Consider the following 17,127-nt stretch of genomic DNA (forward strand, 5'->3'; position numbering starts at 1 on the left):
TCAAAATGAGGATGATCAGAGAGGTGAGGAGGCGAGACTGGGGCAAAATCCATCTGTTCAGCAACTGCACGCCTATGCCAACCGAGAGAGAGTGTTTGTTGTTCAAGGTAAGCGTATGGATTAAACAATCATTTTATGACGAAACGTATTCTGATATCAATAATTTGAGATTATCAGCCATCTCGCCGTTGTATGCTTTATCCTGTTTATATTCCGACGGCCCGCCAGTGCCCTGTCGCCATGTTATGAGCAAATCTATGCTATCTAAAAAACACTTCTGTGTGTACGAAGGTACTCATACCTTTGCAAAGCTAATATTCTTCTGATTTGGTTGATATAAACCATTTTGAGATACAATCACAACAGCAGCTACAATCCATGTCTCTGTCAGACCACCGATATACAAACACTCACGAAACGGAGGCAACTCACCTCATATGAAGCCTCATAGTAATCCACTGATCCATAACATCCTGACAAAAACAAACAGTCATTACACTGGAAAAGATCCAAACAATCCAATTATGTAAAAATATTTAGTCCACCTTTCAAAAGAAACCAAAACCATGCATGTACTCCAAATGGTTCAAGAACTGCTTTAATTTTACGTCTTGCATTTTAGGCCAATTTTACAGGTGCTTTATGTTACGAGAATATACAGAAAGTAACCGCACTAACAAGATGCTTACGGGTTTGATTATATTTACAGATAGCCCTGGCATCACAGCACACAAGAACTAGAAAAAGTACAGCCAAAAGCAGCACAGTGTGGCATTCATTTCCTGCTGCGGGGGCTAGTAGCTAGTTCTTTTGAGTGCTCAAGTGCAACAATTTACATCATCGACTCAGAGTGCATTGCGCTGGTCACGTAATGGCAGCCTCCATAGGTTAAAATATGTTTTAAATGTTAAGGATTTTTAAAGTAATGAACATATTTCATGGGTTTCTAACAACATATCTTAGTATGATGGCAATTACTGCATGTTAAGGCCTTCATGTCTTCACAGTCAGGGTTCCTTTGAAGAAGAAAAAAAAAATCACAAAAAATTCTCTGCTCTCATGGATATCAAATAGTTTCAAACAACACAGGTTTATCAAAATAAGTTTTTTTATTAAATGTGTGTGTGCGCCACAATTATTGGCACCACTATGAATTCATATAAAAATTTATTTGACGTATATTCCCATTGATATTTTACATTTAGTACACCTAGGAACAGGAAATTGTTCAACCATGACTTCCTGTTTCACAGGGGTATAAATATGAGGTAACACATAGGCCAAAATCCTTTAGTCATTCATAACAAATGGGTAAGACCAAGGAATACAGCTGTGATGTGCAGCAAAAGGTTGTTGAGCTTCACAGAATGGGAAGTGACTATAAGAAAATAGCACAAGCATTAAAAATGCCCATTTCCACCATCAGGACAATAATTAAGAAGTTCCAGTCAATTGGAAATGTTATGAATCAACCTGGAATTGGACGTGTGTCTATATCATCTCAACGCACTGTGAAGAAGATGGTTCGAGTGGCCAAAAAAAATCACAGCTGGAGAACTGCAGAAGTTAGTTGTGTCTTGGGGTCAGAAAGTCTCCAAACTACAATCCGAAGTCACCTACATCACCACAAGTTGTTTGGAAGGGTTTCAAGAAAAAAAAGCCTCTACTCTCATCCAAAAACAAACTCAAGCATCTTCAGTTTTCCAGACACTACTGGAACTTCAAATGGGATCGGGTTCTATGGTCAGATGAAACCAAAATAGAGCTTTTTGGAAATAAACACCAGAGGTGGTTTTGGTACACACAGAGAGGTAGCCATATGGAAAAGTACCGCATGCCCACGGTTAAATATGGTGGAGGCTCTTTAATGTTTTGGGGCTGTTCTTCTGCCAGAGGACCGGGACATTTTGTTAGGATACATGGCATCATGGCCTCTATCAAATATCAACAGATATGAAATGAAAACCTGACTGCCTCTGCCAGAAAGCTTCAAATGTGCCATGGCTGGATCTTCCAGCAGGATAATGATCCAAAACATACATCACAATCAACACAAAAATGGTTTACTGACCACAAAATCAAGGTCCTGCCATGACCATCCCAGTCCCCTGACCTGAACCCCATAGAAAACCTGTGGGGTGAACTGAAGAGCAGCGTGAACCTCGAAATTTGATGGATCTGGAGAGATTCTGTATGGAGGAATGGTCTCAGATCCCTTGCCATGTATTCTCTAACCTCATCAGGTGTTCTAGAAGACTCAGAACTATCATGGCAAATGGAGGTAGTACATAGTATTGATTAAAAGGGTGCCAATAATTGTGGCAAACATATATTTAACAAAGATATATATTTGAGAAACCTGTTTTGTTTTCTATTGTTTGATATCCAAGAGCACAGACTATTTCTGTGAAAGAAAAGATCAAAAAGTTCAACAATAAAGACAATGTATACATGTTGGTGATTTTTTACATAGTTGATCCTCTTAGAAACAGCTGATACTAATAAAGGTGATACACTATCAAATGACACATAAAATTGACATATTGTAGTCATTTTCACAACTTAACAAAAAAAAACAAAAAAAAACATCTGAACACATGAATTCTGCATCATATCAAAGAGTGCATGAAGATAATGTGAGGGCCATCTGTCTAAAAGTTGAAGTTGAACCGAAATGGACCTTTCAACAGGATAATGATCCTAAGCACACTAGCAAATCCACCAAGGAATGGCTCAAAAAGAAGAAATGGGGGGTTATGGAATGGTCTAGCCAAAGCCCGGATTTGAATCCTATTGAAATGTTTTGTGTGGGATTTGAAACGGGCAGTACATGCAAGTAAACCCTCAAACATCTTGCAACTGAAAGAATATTGCATGGAAGAGTGGTCAAAAATTCCAGCAAGCCTGGTGGACAATTATGCAAAATCCATACAGGAAGTTATTTCTGCTAAAGGGGGCAATACTACCTTCTGAGGCCAACGGTGTACTTACTTTTTCCACAGAAGAATATCACATCTAATGATATTTCTGTTGAATAAGTGACTGAAAATGGTATTTTTGTGTGTGTGTGTGTGTGTGTGTGTGTGTGTGTGTGTGTGTGTGTGTGCATATACATGTATGCATGTATGTAGGTATGTATGTATGTATAAAGATCTGAAGTTTCTCAGACAGCCATGCTGGGGAAGTGCAGGAGATAGATCGGCTGAGCTCGCTGTCCAGGTTCACTGAGACACGTGCTAAAGAATGGAAAAGCCTTCCCTTTGGGCCCATTGGAGAATGAGTAGAGCAGGCTCATGTCATCAGCATTGTAGAAGGAAACTGTACGCTCCTCACAGTCCACAAAGACCCCAATCCTTAGAAGTCGAGAGGTCACACACAATGGGGTCCAGGGTTGGGTGCCTGCTGAGTACTCCGTGTGGTTGCGCAGACGCAGTGTCCAGTACCCATTATTGGGGCACAGCTTCACACGTGCCTTTCGATTCACTGTTTCCAGGGCAACACCTATGTCCCACTTGGGCTTGGTGCCAACGCCCACCTCCCAGTAATGTCTGCCTGTATGGAAACCTTGGGCTCCAAGAACATTAACACACTGAACGAAGCGCTTCGGATTCGGTTTGTAGGGCAGCATGGCTTCAGCCTCAACCACTTGGGTCCTGTCTCGAGAGAGCTGGAGGCTTGGATGAACTGTGTCCTCATCGAAGGTCACTGGAAGTGGGCCTGAGCATGACAATAAACATAGACACACCAACACCTACAACCTCTGGCAAAAATTATGGAATCACCACACTTGGAGGATGTTCACCCAGCTTTTATATTACATAGCAAATAAACAAATCACATATATGACACAAAAAATATTCTGTCTTCATGAAACACCTCAGACAAGTGAAATGAAATAATTTTAATTAATGGCATATTTTTCCCAGATCACACAGAGGAAAAAATTATGCAATCACTCAATGTTGAGGAAAAAATTATGGAATCATCTTGTCATTTGCATTTCTAAAAAAATTCCAGCATAAATCTAAAAATGCAAATCAGTCTGCAGTTAAAAGATAGTGCTTGCAGGCCTCAAGCATCAAGAGCATAGAATTTTTGAAAGGAAACATGGCCTCAGCAAGACAGCTGTCAATTGAATCAATAAAGGATTATAAAACTCCGTCAAGAAGGAAATCCAACATGGAGTGTGGCAAAAGATGTCAGTTGTTCCCAGTCAGCTGTGTCTAAAATTTGTTGCAAGTATAAACAAAATGGGAAGGTTATAAACGGAAAACATATGGGTAGACCAAGGAAGACGGCAAACGTCAGGATAGAAAACAAAGCAGTACGGCTTGAAAATAGAAAATGCACAACAAAACAGGAGTCAATGTTTGCTGCAGAACTGTAAGAAATCGGCTGAATGAAATGGGATTTACGTATAGAAAAGTCAAACGAAAACCAGCACTAACAGAAGAAAACAAGGTTACAGTGGGCTAAAGAGAAGGAATCATGAAGTGTGCACAATTAGATGAAAGTGATATTAGTGACAAATCACAAATCTGCACTGGCCAAGGAGATGATGCTGGAAATTTTGACTGGGGCCGTTCTAATGAAACATATAAAGACGACTGCCTGAAGAAAACAATCAAATTTCCCCACTCATTGATGATATGGGTTTCATGTCAGGTAAAGGACCAGGGGAGACCTCAACAGTCAATGCACAGGTGTACACTGAAATTTTGGACACTTTTCTCATTCCATCAATACAAAATAGGTTTGGCGATGAAGCCATTTTCAGGATGATGATGGTGTTAAAGCTTTTCTTCAGGAACGGCATATTAACTCAATGACATGGCCAGCAAACAGTCCGGACCTCAATCCGATTGAAAATTTATGGTGGAAATTAAAAAATAAAATAAATTGGTCCATGACTATGCTCTATCCTGCAAAGCTGATCTGTCAACCGCTATTCAAGAAAGTTGGAACCAGCTTGATTGAGAATCTTGTTTTTCATTAGTGATGTCCATGCCTCAGAGAATTCAGGCCGTCATAAAAGCCTTAAGTACTAATTGTGATTTTTTTTTATTTTGCTGTTGTTGATTCCATAATTGTTTCCTTATCATTGAGTGATTCCTTCATTTTTTCCTCTGCTTGATCTGGAAAGAACTATGCCATTAATTAAAACAATTTAATTGAGGTATGTTTCATGAAGCCAGAACGTACAGCTATTAAGCAAAAATAGTTTTATGTCATATCTGTAATTTGTTTAATTGCTACGAAGTAAAAAAAAATCCAGGTGAGCATCATTTCAGTGTGGCCATTCCATCATTTTTGCCAGTGGTTGTAAATGTTACTGTGATTATTATGGTTCATATGCACAGAAAACAAAATTACACTTATTTTGTGTAAATTAATAGGGAGTTTGCACTTCCTTCTGAAGCCTTCGGATGGTCGGAAAAGCAATGTGAAAAGGGTCGGATGAGAAATCGCTCTCCAAAACGTCTAGACCCCAATGGGCTACCACCTCTGCAGTGAGTAACCAGTAGTGAAACTTAAAAGTGCGGTGTTTTGCATAAGTTTATGAATGCGCTTATATAGTAAAGCCATTACGCTTTTGATTAGTCAAGTGGTAGCATCATAAAGCAATTGCTTAAAATGCTACATACTTTCATTTCCTTAACATGGCCTACACAAAATCCATAAAGCTATGCATTTCTGGTTGGTTGCCTGTAGACGTTTTTCTCTTTAATGTTCACTGGTGTAATTACGGTGTAAAGTAACTTGCCAAAAATTGCAAGGTGGTGCGATTTAATGATGCCTTCTTCAGATTAAGTGGTACTGAAAACCGATGAGCTTCGATTGCTTATAGTGGTGAGGACAGTTTACCACATTTCGATATTTTAATTGGGATTTTGTACATACATTACCTGGTTTTAAATTTTTTAACATTTTTCGCCACAAAGTATACTGAAGAGGAGCTATGTATTTGCTCTTAAAACCATCAACAGAAAGTCCTGGAACATGTGGTCTGAAAAGGACAGGGGAAAAATCATTTTAGGTTTAAAGTGTCAGAACATTTTTAACATTAAAAACATCATACTAAATGTTTTATAACTTAGCACAGAACGTCTTATTGAGGAATGATGACATGGTTTAATAGCTTGAAAGAACAAGACGGGCTATAGCACTAGAGTTCATGTAATAGAGGTCTTCAAATACCACCTACCTGGAATGTAATTCTGGCAGCTAGAGGGGGACAAAGAAAGAGAGTAGAGCATGTTAGCATTAGAGCAGATGCTTTGATCTGAACAAAACTCCATATTGATAGTCCTTCTTTTATGCAACATGTAAACTGAGTGCTGCGAGTAAATAACTACACATTACAACATTTGATGCATGATGTCCAGGAGTATTTTGGGTAAATAAAATCGGGGGGGGGGTGGGAATTTAAGAAAAAAAGAAAATGATAATGTGTGTGTGCAGTCATGTCTGCAACACCAGCACTTCTACAACACAACACACGGCGATGTTCCCTACGGTGCTGGTAGTCATTTGGAGTGAGCCCACTCTCTGCTCCGGTTCTCGAATTGCTGTATGCAGAGCCTCGAGGTGTCGTTCCAGGCTGTGCTCCAGCTCCATCTGATCCCGCCGCAGCTGATCCAGCATGGCCACCTCCTCCACTTGCAGGAAGTGATGCAGAGCCTGGAAATCATGACACACTCTCTCCTTGAGATCAGCTCCTATTTTCTAATCCAGACAAAATTGAGGATTCACAGTGACACAGAGAGAGAGAGAGAGAGAGAGAGAGAGAGAGAGAGAGAGAGAGAGAAACAGAGAGGAGGTTATATGTTTTAAATCCTGTGCAAGGACTTTTCATGCCTTTTCAGCTTGCAAAGCCAAATAATACTTGTTTGAGCCAAACGTCACATTAAAATATTCGTCCTCTCATCAATAATCCAGAAAACTAGGATGTAGCTTGCATCTGATGTTATGTTATGTTAACTGTCTTGTTATGGCATGTAGTACAAAAAAAAAGATCAACGAAAAGACACTGAGCAAATGGCTAAGCTCGCTGAGTTAACCTAACATTCTTCCCAAGTTGTCCAGCCAAGTAGGGCTAGCTACTGCTGAGTGACCTGAAGCACAGCACGGGCTTTTGTCCTGCATTCAAACCGTTGTCGAGGAGCCTTACTCTTAACGTGTTCATCTCTTCTTCGTCTTTACGGATCATGGCGATCAGCTGTTCTTTCCGTGGGTCCAGACCGTCCTTCATCTGCTTCTGGGAAAGGAGCATGAAAGCCACTGTCGTATGTTCTTACGATTGTTAGAATCAATATTGGGTGACTAATGTAACGTAACAGTGTACATATCAGTCATGTTTTGAAATAAGAATCATAACAAAATATGTCAGGTGGGCCGATATGAGAAAGAAAAGAAAAAAACAAAAAATCATATTTTATCATTTTTGTCACGTTGTTGTATAGTCAGATCACCCACAACAGCAAGGCTTTTTATTATTATTTTTTTTTAAATGTCAAGATAAAACCTCATGAGAGCTTACAAGGGTTACTAAGGATTTTGTTGTTTTATTGGCTAAGAAAAACCTTGATCTTACCTGTAAATTCCTCACAGACGCAGCTGATGAACTGGCTCGGACCTTTTCGACCAGGCCAGCCACCAGATAGTTGGTCTGAAACTGTTTTTTGGGGAACTCCTTCCGGCACTGAGGGCACATCGCTGGACCTCGAAGATCTCTCCAGTAGGTAGTGATGCATGACCTGCAGAAGTGATGCATGCAGCCAAGCATGACTGGCTCTTGGAACAGATCACAGCAGATGGCACACGTGAGATCCTCACTGAGACTCAGAGTCTCGTCCTGCCTCATACTGGACGCCATGGATGAAGAAAACCCTGGAGTCTTACTTTCACTTCCACTTCAGTCACACTCTGGTCACGCAGCACGAACAAAAATTAGCAAATGTCAGCATATTTACTAAACATTCTTGAGACTGTATATTTTATATAATTACATCGATATATAATGTCTTTGCTGGGGGTTTCTCTCTCTCTCTCTCTCTCTCTCTCTCTCTCTCTCTCTCTCTCTCAGAAATACACTTTTAACCACAGTGGAAAAACTAGCTTTTTATTTACATATTTACATGGATAGAATTAATTGTTTACAAAATTATTTACACGTAACAGAATATAGTAAAATATTAGTTACGTGTACAATAATGTCGGAAAACGAAGTAAAGTTTATTTATTTTATCCCAACGTATCTTTGAAAAGTTTGTTAGCTCGCTAGCCTGCTAACGCTACCCAAGTACAGTCTGTATTCAGCGTCTACGTCAATAAACACTGTAATGCTAAGGCGCTAAAGCCATTATTTAAAAATATATATATATTTTGCTACAGTCTTTAACAAGTATAAGAACATTTACCAAAACGTCGCCTACCCCTGTAGCTTCTTTTTTTTGTTGTTGTTTGTTTTGCTCGGGGATTTCTGAGCTCAGAGTCCAAACTGCTGAACGTCTCTTGTGGGTGCAATTGCAAACTACACTTTACTCCCTATATGAGTGCACTACGTAGGGTGTGACAGAATAGTTTATCTGCCTTATATAGTGCACTTATTCAACCTATGTGTCCAACTTGGCAGGAAACCATAATATCAAGTTTTGATGGAAAACGTATCAAAAATTTATACTATGTTAACTAAGATAAAACATAAACAGGGAAAAATACATATGCATGATGTTTTAAATACATTAAGAGATAGACATACTGTATTGTTTCTTGTAGCCATGGACCACTTTAACTGAAAAATAAATTTCCATGGACCCCCTTGGTATATATTTATTTACTTCATGAACACTGTGTACTATTTATTGGAGCTACAGAGCTTTCTACTACTGAGTTTTGTTGGTACAAAGTTCAGGAGAACTTGCACTAGGTCCAACTATTATTCGTAGGCCTGCTTGTTTTTGAGATTTGAGATTTAGATTAACCCATTCAGTGAAAGGTTTGAGGTCAGGGCTCTGTGCAGGCCACCCAAGATCTTCCACTGCAACCTTGGCAAACCATGTCTTCATAGAGCTCACTTTGTGCACAGGGGTATTGTCATGCTGGAACAGGTTTGAGTGAGTTCCAGTGAAGGGAAATCGTAAGGCTGCAAAGACATTTTATACAACTGTGCTCATCCAAATTTGTGGCAACAGTTTGGGGAAAGCCCACATATGGGTGTGATGGTCAGGTGTCCACATACTTTTGGCCATGTAGTGTATGTTAAAGGTACTAAAGACATGATTTTTCCAGAGAAGCAGGTGTATGTATAGTACAGTGCAAAAGTCTTAAGCACATGTAAAGAAATGACAGAAAGTAGAAAGAAAAATTCTATAAAGCAGATACCTTCAAGAATAATGAAACGAAGCATTTCTGCATACATACATAGACCATAAAGAGTCAATCACATCTGGATTGCTTCATTTCAAATCCATTGTTTTGGTGTACAGAATCAAAATGATGAAAATTGTGTCACTGCCAAAATACTTATGGACCTGAATGTATAATGATAGATTGTACACAGACGTTTGTAGAATATCATATTCTAGTAAGTTCTATCATGTTTTAGGAAGTGTGGGAAAACTGGAGAACCTGGTGGAAACCCACACGGGCAGAGCGAGTGCCAGTACACAGAACAGCTAAAACCACTAGTCACAAGCATGCACATATTATCTCAGAATCCCTTGGCACCAACACAATTTAAATACCCCTTCACCCAACACACACAACATACTCAACATACACACACACACAAAATACCACCAATACATTATAAAATAATGCCTTTACACCAGTTCATTTCTCTCCTACTGAGATGCCTGCTACAGAGCATGCTTTACATTACAAATGTTTTTTTTTTTTTTTTTTTTAAATATGAACAATAACACATATTAATTTATTTTTATTTATTCTATACAGAGAGGCTTATATTAATGTTTGCTAAAGGGACACTCTGGCTAAAATAAAAAAAATGTACCCATTGATACATTTGTTGTAAACATGCTTGCTTATATCTTACATAGATGATGCAGTGGGCTCTGTGGGGAGATTTCCTGGTTTACTGTGGAAAACCACTCCTGATTACATATCTTGGAGGTGAATACAACATTTGAAAGACTATAACTGTATTGGGTGGATATGTGGGGTGGGGGTGGATGGGGACTGTGCTAAATTAGGTAATGGTATGTTCAATAGCGATGAACATGGATCAGAAGCAATGGAGAAAATTAATTACTCAAGCAACAGAAATGACTCAACAGATGAATTGTTTTTTTTTTTTTTTTGTTTGTTTGTTTGTTTTTAAAGATACCGTTACCTGGTGATATCCAACAATACATGTTCAAGCCAGAATGTATAGAAGAAGAACTGCACCAGCAAGTAGAACAAGAAGCATGCAGAGAGCAACTACGGGTTTTTCAAAATGACACTGAGCACAGCTAACTAACATGTTAGTTAACTAGCAAGCCTAGTGTGCTAGTAAGCATGCCAGTTTTACTAGTTAGCTACCTAGCAGAGATGAAAATGTGTTCTGAAAAGATGAAGCAATGAATTATTCCTCCGAATTGCCTATAAAAACAACCATCTTCTGTTGGATTGGACAGGTGTCCAGCTCGATAGTATGAACAATAGCAAACATTTAGAAAACGGTTAAGTATGTATTGCATGCTGGGTACTGATTGGGTATTCTGCTAACACACCAACAGTAAACATTACAATCCTTCAATTTTCAAAAAATTGTGGATCAATTTTCTGTCCACTATACAGTTACAATTATAATTTGTTACAAAATTAAGTGTACTTACAACCAATTGCCCGGATGAAGAGGAAAGTACCACATGGGACCAGAGAGTGAGGAAAAGCAAAGGTGTTCCACCACACGAGATCCACACAGTTTGCGACGTCCCAAAAAGTGATCTAAAAAAACAGCTCTCCTATTTATACGGTTTTCTTAGGGTCAGGATGACCCAGACACTAATTTGTTTAGTGTTAGCTGTCCCCAAAACACCATTACACCGTTCCCAGAGCCCTTATCTCACGGCCCCCTGCACGAGCGAGACAAAGCACGCAAGCGATGCTTGTACCTGTGGTTTGGTTTTGGGTCCCCAGCGGTTGCATCGGCGGGGCTGTCATTGTGGGGGCACCTACGGGTTGGGGCGTTACCATCAGTGCCGCCTGTTTGATCTCTTTTTTCTTTTCCTTTTCCTCCTGTTTGGTTCTCCATAATGAACTTTTTCACACTAACTGTTGTTACCCAGATGAGGATGGGTTCCCTTCTGAGTCGGGTTCCTCTCAAGGTTTCTTCCTCTTAAAACATCTTAGGGAGTTTTTCCTTGCCACCGTCGCCACTCAGTGGCTTGCTCAGTTGGGATAAATTCGCACCTTTAATATCGGTATACCATGTTGATATTTCTGTAAAGCTGCTTTGAGACAATGTCTATTGTAAAGAGCGCTATACAAATAAAATTGAATTGAATTGAATTGAATTCTGGATATCTCACCAAGTTGTGCCTTATAGAGTTGAGTCAACAGGGTTTCTGTAGCGTCTTTAGCTTCTTTCTTCAGTTTTCAGAACTGTTCCACATGATGTGTTTCGTGGGCCATAAATGAGCTCCATTCCATTGAGCTCAGCCCCACCACTTCCTCCAACTTCTTCTGTACCTCGTCCGGGAGGGCTTTTTTCAGTAACATTTTGAATAGGCCTATGCTTGCCACCGACTCGTCCCATTTAGCCCCTGTATCGTCTCTCCACTTGTCTTGGAAGCTCTGCACAAATGTTACTATGTTCTCTTCTTCCTGCAATTTTATGGTTCCAAGTTTCCCCGGATCCATTTTCGGTGGATACATAGCCCTTACTGCATTCCATATTTCTTGTCGGTATGGGCCAAGTGGGATGGGGTCGGTCTTGGGTTCATCTATCAGGTCCCCGTGGTTTGCTGCATCCAATATTTCCTCTGCCCGTCCTTTACCTACTGTCTGACAGAGGATTGCTTTTATATCCCCAATTGCCAGATGTTGGCCTGCTGTTTTCTCCTCGAACTGAGTAATCCATCCTTCACACGTTAGCCTAATGTAACGCTTTCCCTTTGACCATCATGGGTAGCTACTTGGTCGGGTTACCGTCACCAATGTCGGGTTCAGATCGCCTTTTCCCTAAGAAGATTTCTGGTAGGCTTCCCTGGTACTTGGATGGGCAACTAAGCGTATCTCTGTTCCTTAGTTTCCTTCTTGCCCCTCCCCCGTCTCCGCCTGTCGCAGTGGCTTCTTTCTGTATTTCATCCTCGCTTGTCTCTTCCCTGTCTTCTTCTCTTTCGCTTTCTTCTTCCTCAGTTCCTCCCTGGGCCTCGTCCCTCAGATCTTTCAGGTTCAGGGCGGGGCCCTTTTGTCTCGTTGTTTTCTTTCCTTGAGACAGCCCATGCACCTGAGGCCGTTTCTTGCAAGTTCTCCAGCTATTTTGCCATGGAACGATTCAATGCTTTTTCAACAGCATGCAGCTTTCTTATTTCTTTCAATTGTTTTGTTTTCACATTCCTTACTGAGTTAGCTACTTGTATTGCTCGATTTGTGAGTTTTTCCAACTCCTCCATTTTCTCTTCATCATATACTGCCACGTCCTCCAGTCGTGTGACACGGTCCTCCAACGCTTGTTCCACCTCCCCTAGGTATGGGGTAATCAAAACGTCCCCTTCCAGATGAACCACCCTTCTTTCTTTTCCATCCTTATTTTTGTTTCATCTTGCCTCCATCACTCTGTTCCACCCGCCGTCAACGAATTGTCAAATTCACCCTCAGCTTCTTTAGCAAGGCAGTGGTCGTCTTGGAGATGTGTTTGGGGTCGTTATCATGCTGGAATAAGGGAGGGGATCATGCTCTGCTTCAGTATGTCACAGTACATGTTGGCATTCATGGTTCCCTCAATGAACTGTAGCTCCCCAGTGCCGGCAGCACTCATGCAGCCCCAGACCATGACACTCCATAATGCTATTACATTAATTTCTTCTAATCTCTATACTTTAAATTTATTTACCTTACGTTATACAAATATAACTGACACTACTTTAGATAAAACAATCGTAACGTTGCGCTGTCGCAAATTTGACCTGTATTTTGTTTTTTTTGTTTTTTTTTACAAAACATCCGCGACTAGCTTGTAGCCCGTAGCCCGCTAGCATCACCTACCGCTAGCCTTGTTTACGTTTCACATTTCTCACTTACCGCTGTTCTGTTTTTAAAAAAAACAAATATGTCTGCTGTCTCTCCGGTTTTGAGTGCAGACGAGGACTCGCTCGAGCTTCACATGGTGCGGCTGGAACTGGAGGATGTGGAGAAGCAGATCCGTGGCCTACTCGACAAGCAGGCCCAGCTGCTGGAGCGACAAACTGCGCTGGAAACATCTTGTGCCTCTGCCCACATATCCAAGGTTAGCACACAGCGTGGTATTTCCACTTCCAGCCCCTCTACGCTGTGTGTTTCTCTGTGCAGGGACCGTGCACCTAGGACTTTCCCAGCCGTGATCTCCGTCACGCCGGCGCCAACATACCTTGGGCCTTGGGTGAACCAGCGGCGAAAGGCGCGGGCTGGACCCTCTCCACCTCCGGTGTTCGAGATTCCAACCAGGAACCACTTCGCCCCTCTCCGCCAGACCAGACCCAACGCTGTGATCGTCGGGGACTCCATTGTGCGGAACGTCCGTGTAGCCTCATCTAAAGGTAAGGTGCGCACACAGTTTTTCTGGTGCTTGTGTCCTTGATGTCGCTGCGCAGGTATCCGGGATCCTGAAGAAGGACGAGCGCATTGGAGCGGTTGTGCTGCACGCGGGGACGGACGACACCAGGCTGCGGCAGACGGAGGTTCTGAAGAGGGACTTCTCCAGCCTGATCGAGACGGTACGAGGCAGATCACCCACCGCGAAGATCATCATCTCTGGACCTCTTCCCACATACAGACGTGGAGCAGAAAAGTTCAGTAGACTTCTAGCATTAAATGATTGGTTAGTCTCTTGGTGTAATGAGCAGAATCCTGTGTTTGTCAATAACTGGAATCTGTTCTGGGAGCGTCCTAGGTTGTTTCATCCTGATGGCCTGCACCCCAGCAGCCTTGGAGCGGAACTGCTTTCAGACAACATTTCCAAGGCGCTACACTCCAAGTGACTGCCTACCCTAAGTACATCTTCCAATAATAACAACATTCAGTATAATCAATGTTCAATTAAAAATCCGGCAAAGGTAATACATACTATCGAGACTGTGTCTGTTCCCCAAGCTATACAAATATATAGAAAATCTCGGAAAGTCTATCTTCGTAACCTAATTAACATAAAATTAAATCATATTGAATGCACAGCCAGCACTTTTGATCTGAGGCTAGGACTATTAAACATTAGATGTCTTGCGTCTAAGGCTCTTATTGTTAACGACATCATTACTGATCAGGAATGTAATTTAATGTGTTTAACAGAAACTTGGATTAAACCAAACGAGTACATAGCATTAAATGAAGCCAGTCCTCCTGGATACAGTTATGTACATCAGCCTCGTTCAACTGGTAGAGGAGGAGGTGTTGGACTCATCCATAGTAAAAATCTAGTCGTCACACAAAAACCTAAGCATAAATTTAATTCTTTTGAAATTCTTTATACCAGTATAAGTTATACAAAAAATAAGTAAATTCCTCTAATTATTATTTACAGACCCCCAGGGCCATATACTGAATTTCTTAGTGAATTTGCAGACTTTGTCTCAAACCTGGTTGTGTCTGTAGATAAAGCATTAATCGTCGGAGACTTTAATATTCATTTTGATAACCTGGAAGACCCTCTAAGATTAGCGGTTGTGTCCATCTTAGATTCAGTAGGGATTAATCAGAACGTAATCGGGCCTACTCATAATGGTGGTCACACTCTTGACCTCATACTAACATACGGACTAAGTATAGAAAATATTATCATTTTTCCGCAGTCTGAAGTTGTCTCAGACCATTATCTTATCTCGTTCATAATACGTATTGATCATAATATTTCTACCTCGCCTCGCTACCGCATAAAAGTACCTACACATCAGCTACTGCACCGAGCTTCATAAATAACCTCGCAGAAACATCAATTAGATTTGGATCACTGTCAGATCACACAGAACTCGATCAGGCGACTGAAAGCTTGGAGTCAACACTCCGCTACACGCTAGACAGAGTGGCTCCACTCAAAAGGAAAATAATTAGAGAAAAAAAATTAGCACCCTGGTATAACGATCAAACGCGAACCTTAAAACAGACAACACGACAATTAGAACGTAAATGGCGTCAAACCAAACTGGTGATATTTCAAACAGCATGGAAGCAGAGCCTACTGAAATATAGGAAATCTCTTGGCGATGCTAGAAAAATCTATTTCTCCACCTTAATAGGAGACAACAAAAACAATTCTAGATTCATTTTCAACACAGTAGCAAAATTAACTAGGAATAAAACCACTACAGAGAGAAACACTCAATCATTACATAGCAGTGAAGATTTCATGAAATTTTTCATTGATAAGGTTGAAAATATTAGACGTGAAATACAGGCCATTAAATTAAAACTGGACAGTACTGTAACAAACCCATTACATGACAATGTAGCAATATCAGATCAATGTTTAGAGTGTTTTGCTCCGCTTAGAGAGACCGAACTAGCTACATTAATCTCTTCAGCCAATTCATCAACTTGCATACTAGATCCCGTACCTACATGTTTGTTTAAACAGATTGGTCCAGGAGTAATTGAACCACTTCTAAATATAATCAATTCTTCCCTAAGCACTGGCTATGTACCTAAATCATTTAAATTAGCAGTTATTAAACCCTTGATTAAAAAACCTGATCTTGACCCGTCTCAATTGTCCAACTATAGACCAATATCAAATCTCCCCTTCATCTCTAAGATTTTAGAAAAGGTTGTAGCAAAGCAGTTATGCTCATACTTGGATAGGAATAACATTCATGAAATGTATGATTTAGACCTCATCATAGCACAGAGACAGCGTTAGTTAAAGTACTAAATGACCGTCTACTGACTTACGATCAGGGTTGTGTCTCACTGCTTGTGTTACTCGACCTTAGTGCAGCTTTTGATACTATAGATCACACTATTCTACTTGATAGATTAGAAAATGTTGTTGGTATTAAGGGAACAGTCCTCTCCTGGCTCAGGTCTTATCTGACCGATCGTTATCAGTTCGTAGATGTAAATGGTGAATTCTCCATGCGTACTGAGGTTACTTTTGGAGTTCCACAGGGTTCTGTTTTAGGCCCACTGCTCTTTACTTTATATATGCTGCCCCTAGGTCAAATTATTCGTAAACATGGAATTAGCTTCCACTGTTAAGCTGATGATACACAGTTGTATGTTTCAGCGAAGCCAGAGGACAGACAGAAGCTTAGTAAAGTTGAGGATTGTGTAAAGGACATTAGACATTGGATGTTAATTAACTTCCTTCTACTTAATTCTGATAAAACAGAAATACTTTTATTAGGCCCACGTGTAGCTAGAAGAATTCTTTCTGATCACATGGTTACTCTGGATGGTCTTTCTGTTTCATCATGTACAGCAGTTAAAGACCTTGGAGTGATTATTGACTCCAGCCTATCATTTGATGCTCATGTAGATAATATTACTAGGATAGCCTTCTTTCATCTCAGAAATATTTCTAAAATAAGAAACATATTGTCACTACATGATGCGGAAATACTAGTTCATGCATTCGTCACCTCTAGATTAGATTACTGTAATGCCATACTGTCTGGATGTTCCAGTAGGAATATAAATAAGCTCCAATTAATCCAGAATGCAGCTGCTAGAGTCCTAACTAGAACTAGAAGATACGACCATATCACACCGATATTATCAATACTGCATTGGCTCCCAGTAAAATCTCGCATTAATTATAAAATACTTTTATTAACCTATAAAGCACTAAATGGTCTCGCGCCACAATATCTAAGCGACCTTTTGGTTTTATATGATCCGCCACGCCTACTTAGATCAAAAGATGCAGGCTATCTGACGGTACCTCGAATAGTGAAGGCTACAGCAGGGGGAAGAGCTTTCTCTTATAGA

At 40.5% G+C, this 17,127-nt stretch overlaps 1 protein-coding gene across 4 annotated transcripts; it reads right to left on the reverse strand.

The window, feature by feature from the left end:
- Nucleotides 1-582: 582 nt before the first annotated feature.
- On the reverse strand, nucleotides 583-8,534 carry trim105 (tripartite motif containing 105). Of its 4 annotated transcripts, none has more exons than XM_017474707.3 (7): nucleotides 8,436-8,534; nucleotides 7,595-7,926; nucleotides 7,172-7,258; nucleotides 6,517-6,726; nucleotides 6,206-6,225; nucleotides 5,907-6,007; nucleotides 583-3,717 (listed from the first exon to the last, which is right to left on the reverse strand). In XM_017474707.3, exons 2-7 carry the CDS (start codon nucleotides 7,874-7,876, stop codon nucleotides 3,164-3,166), a joined length of 1,254 nt encoding a protein of 417 aa, XP_017330196.1. In that variant the 5' UTR covers nucleotides 7,877-7,926; nucleotides 8,436-8,534; the 3' UTR covers nucleotides 583-3,163. The 4 variants fall into 4 exon arrangements, with proteins under 4 accessions (XP_017330196.1, XP_017330197.1, XP_017330194.1 ...); XM_017474708.3 differs by having other exon boundaries at nucleotides 7,172-7,255; nucleotides 8,421-8,534; XM_017474705.3 differs by having other exon boundaries at nucleotides 8,421-8,534.
- Between the last annotated feature and the right edge of the window lie 8,593 nt (nucleotides 8,535-17,127).

The sequence above is a fragment of the Ictalurus punctatus genome, chromosome 8 (genome assembly GCF_001660625.3).
Source record: "Ictalurus punctatus breed USDA103 chromosome 8, Coco_2.0, whole genome shotgun sequence".
Classification (NCBI taxonomy): Eukaryota; Metazoa; Chordata; class Actinopteri; order Siluriformes; family Ictaluridae; genus Ictalurus; species Ictalurus punctatus.

Excerpts from the sequence above, each read along its gene's own strand:
- trim105 (XM_017474707.3), bottom strand. The coding sequence starts at position 7,876 with ATGGCGTCCAGTATGAGGCAGGACGAGACTCTGAGTCTCAGTGAGGAT. Across the intron at positions 7,259-7,594 it reads CGTCTGTGAGGAATTTACAG|AAGCAGATGAAGGACGGTCT; the intron begins GTAAGATCAAGG and ends CTCCTTTCCCAG. Across the intron at positions 6,727-7,171 it reads AAGAGATGAACACGTTAAGA|AAAATAGGAGCTGATCTCAA; the intron begins GTAAGGCTCCTC and ends TGTCTGGATTAG.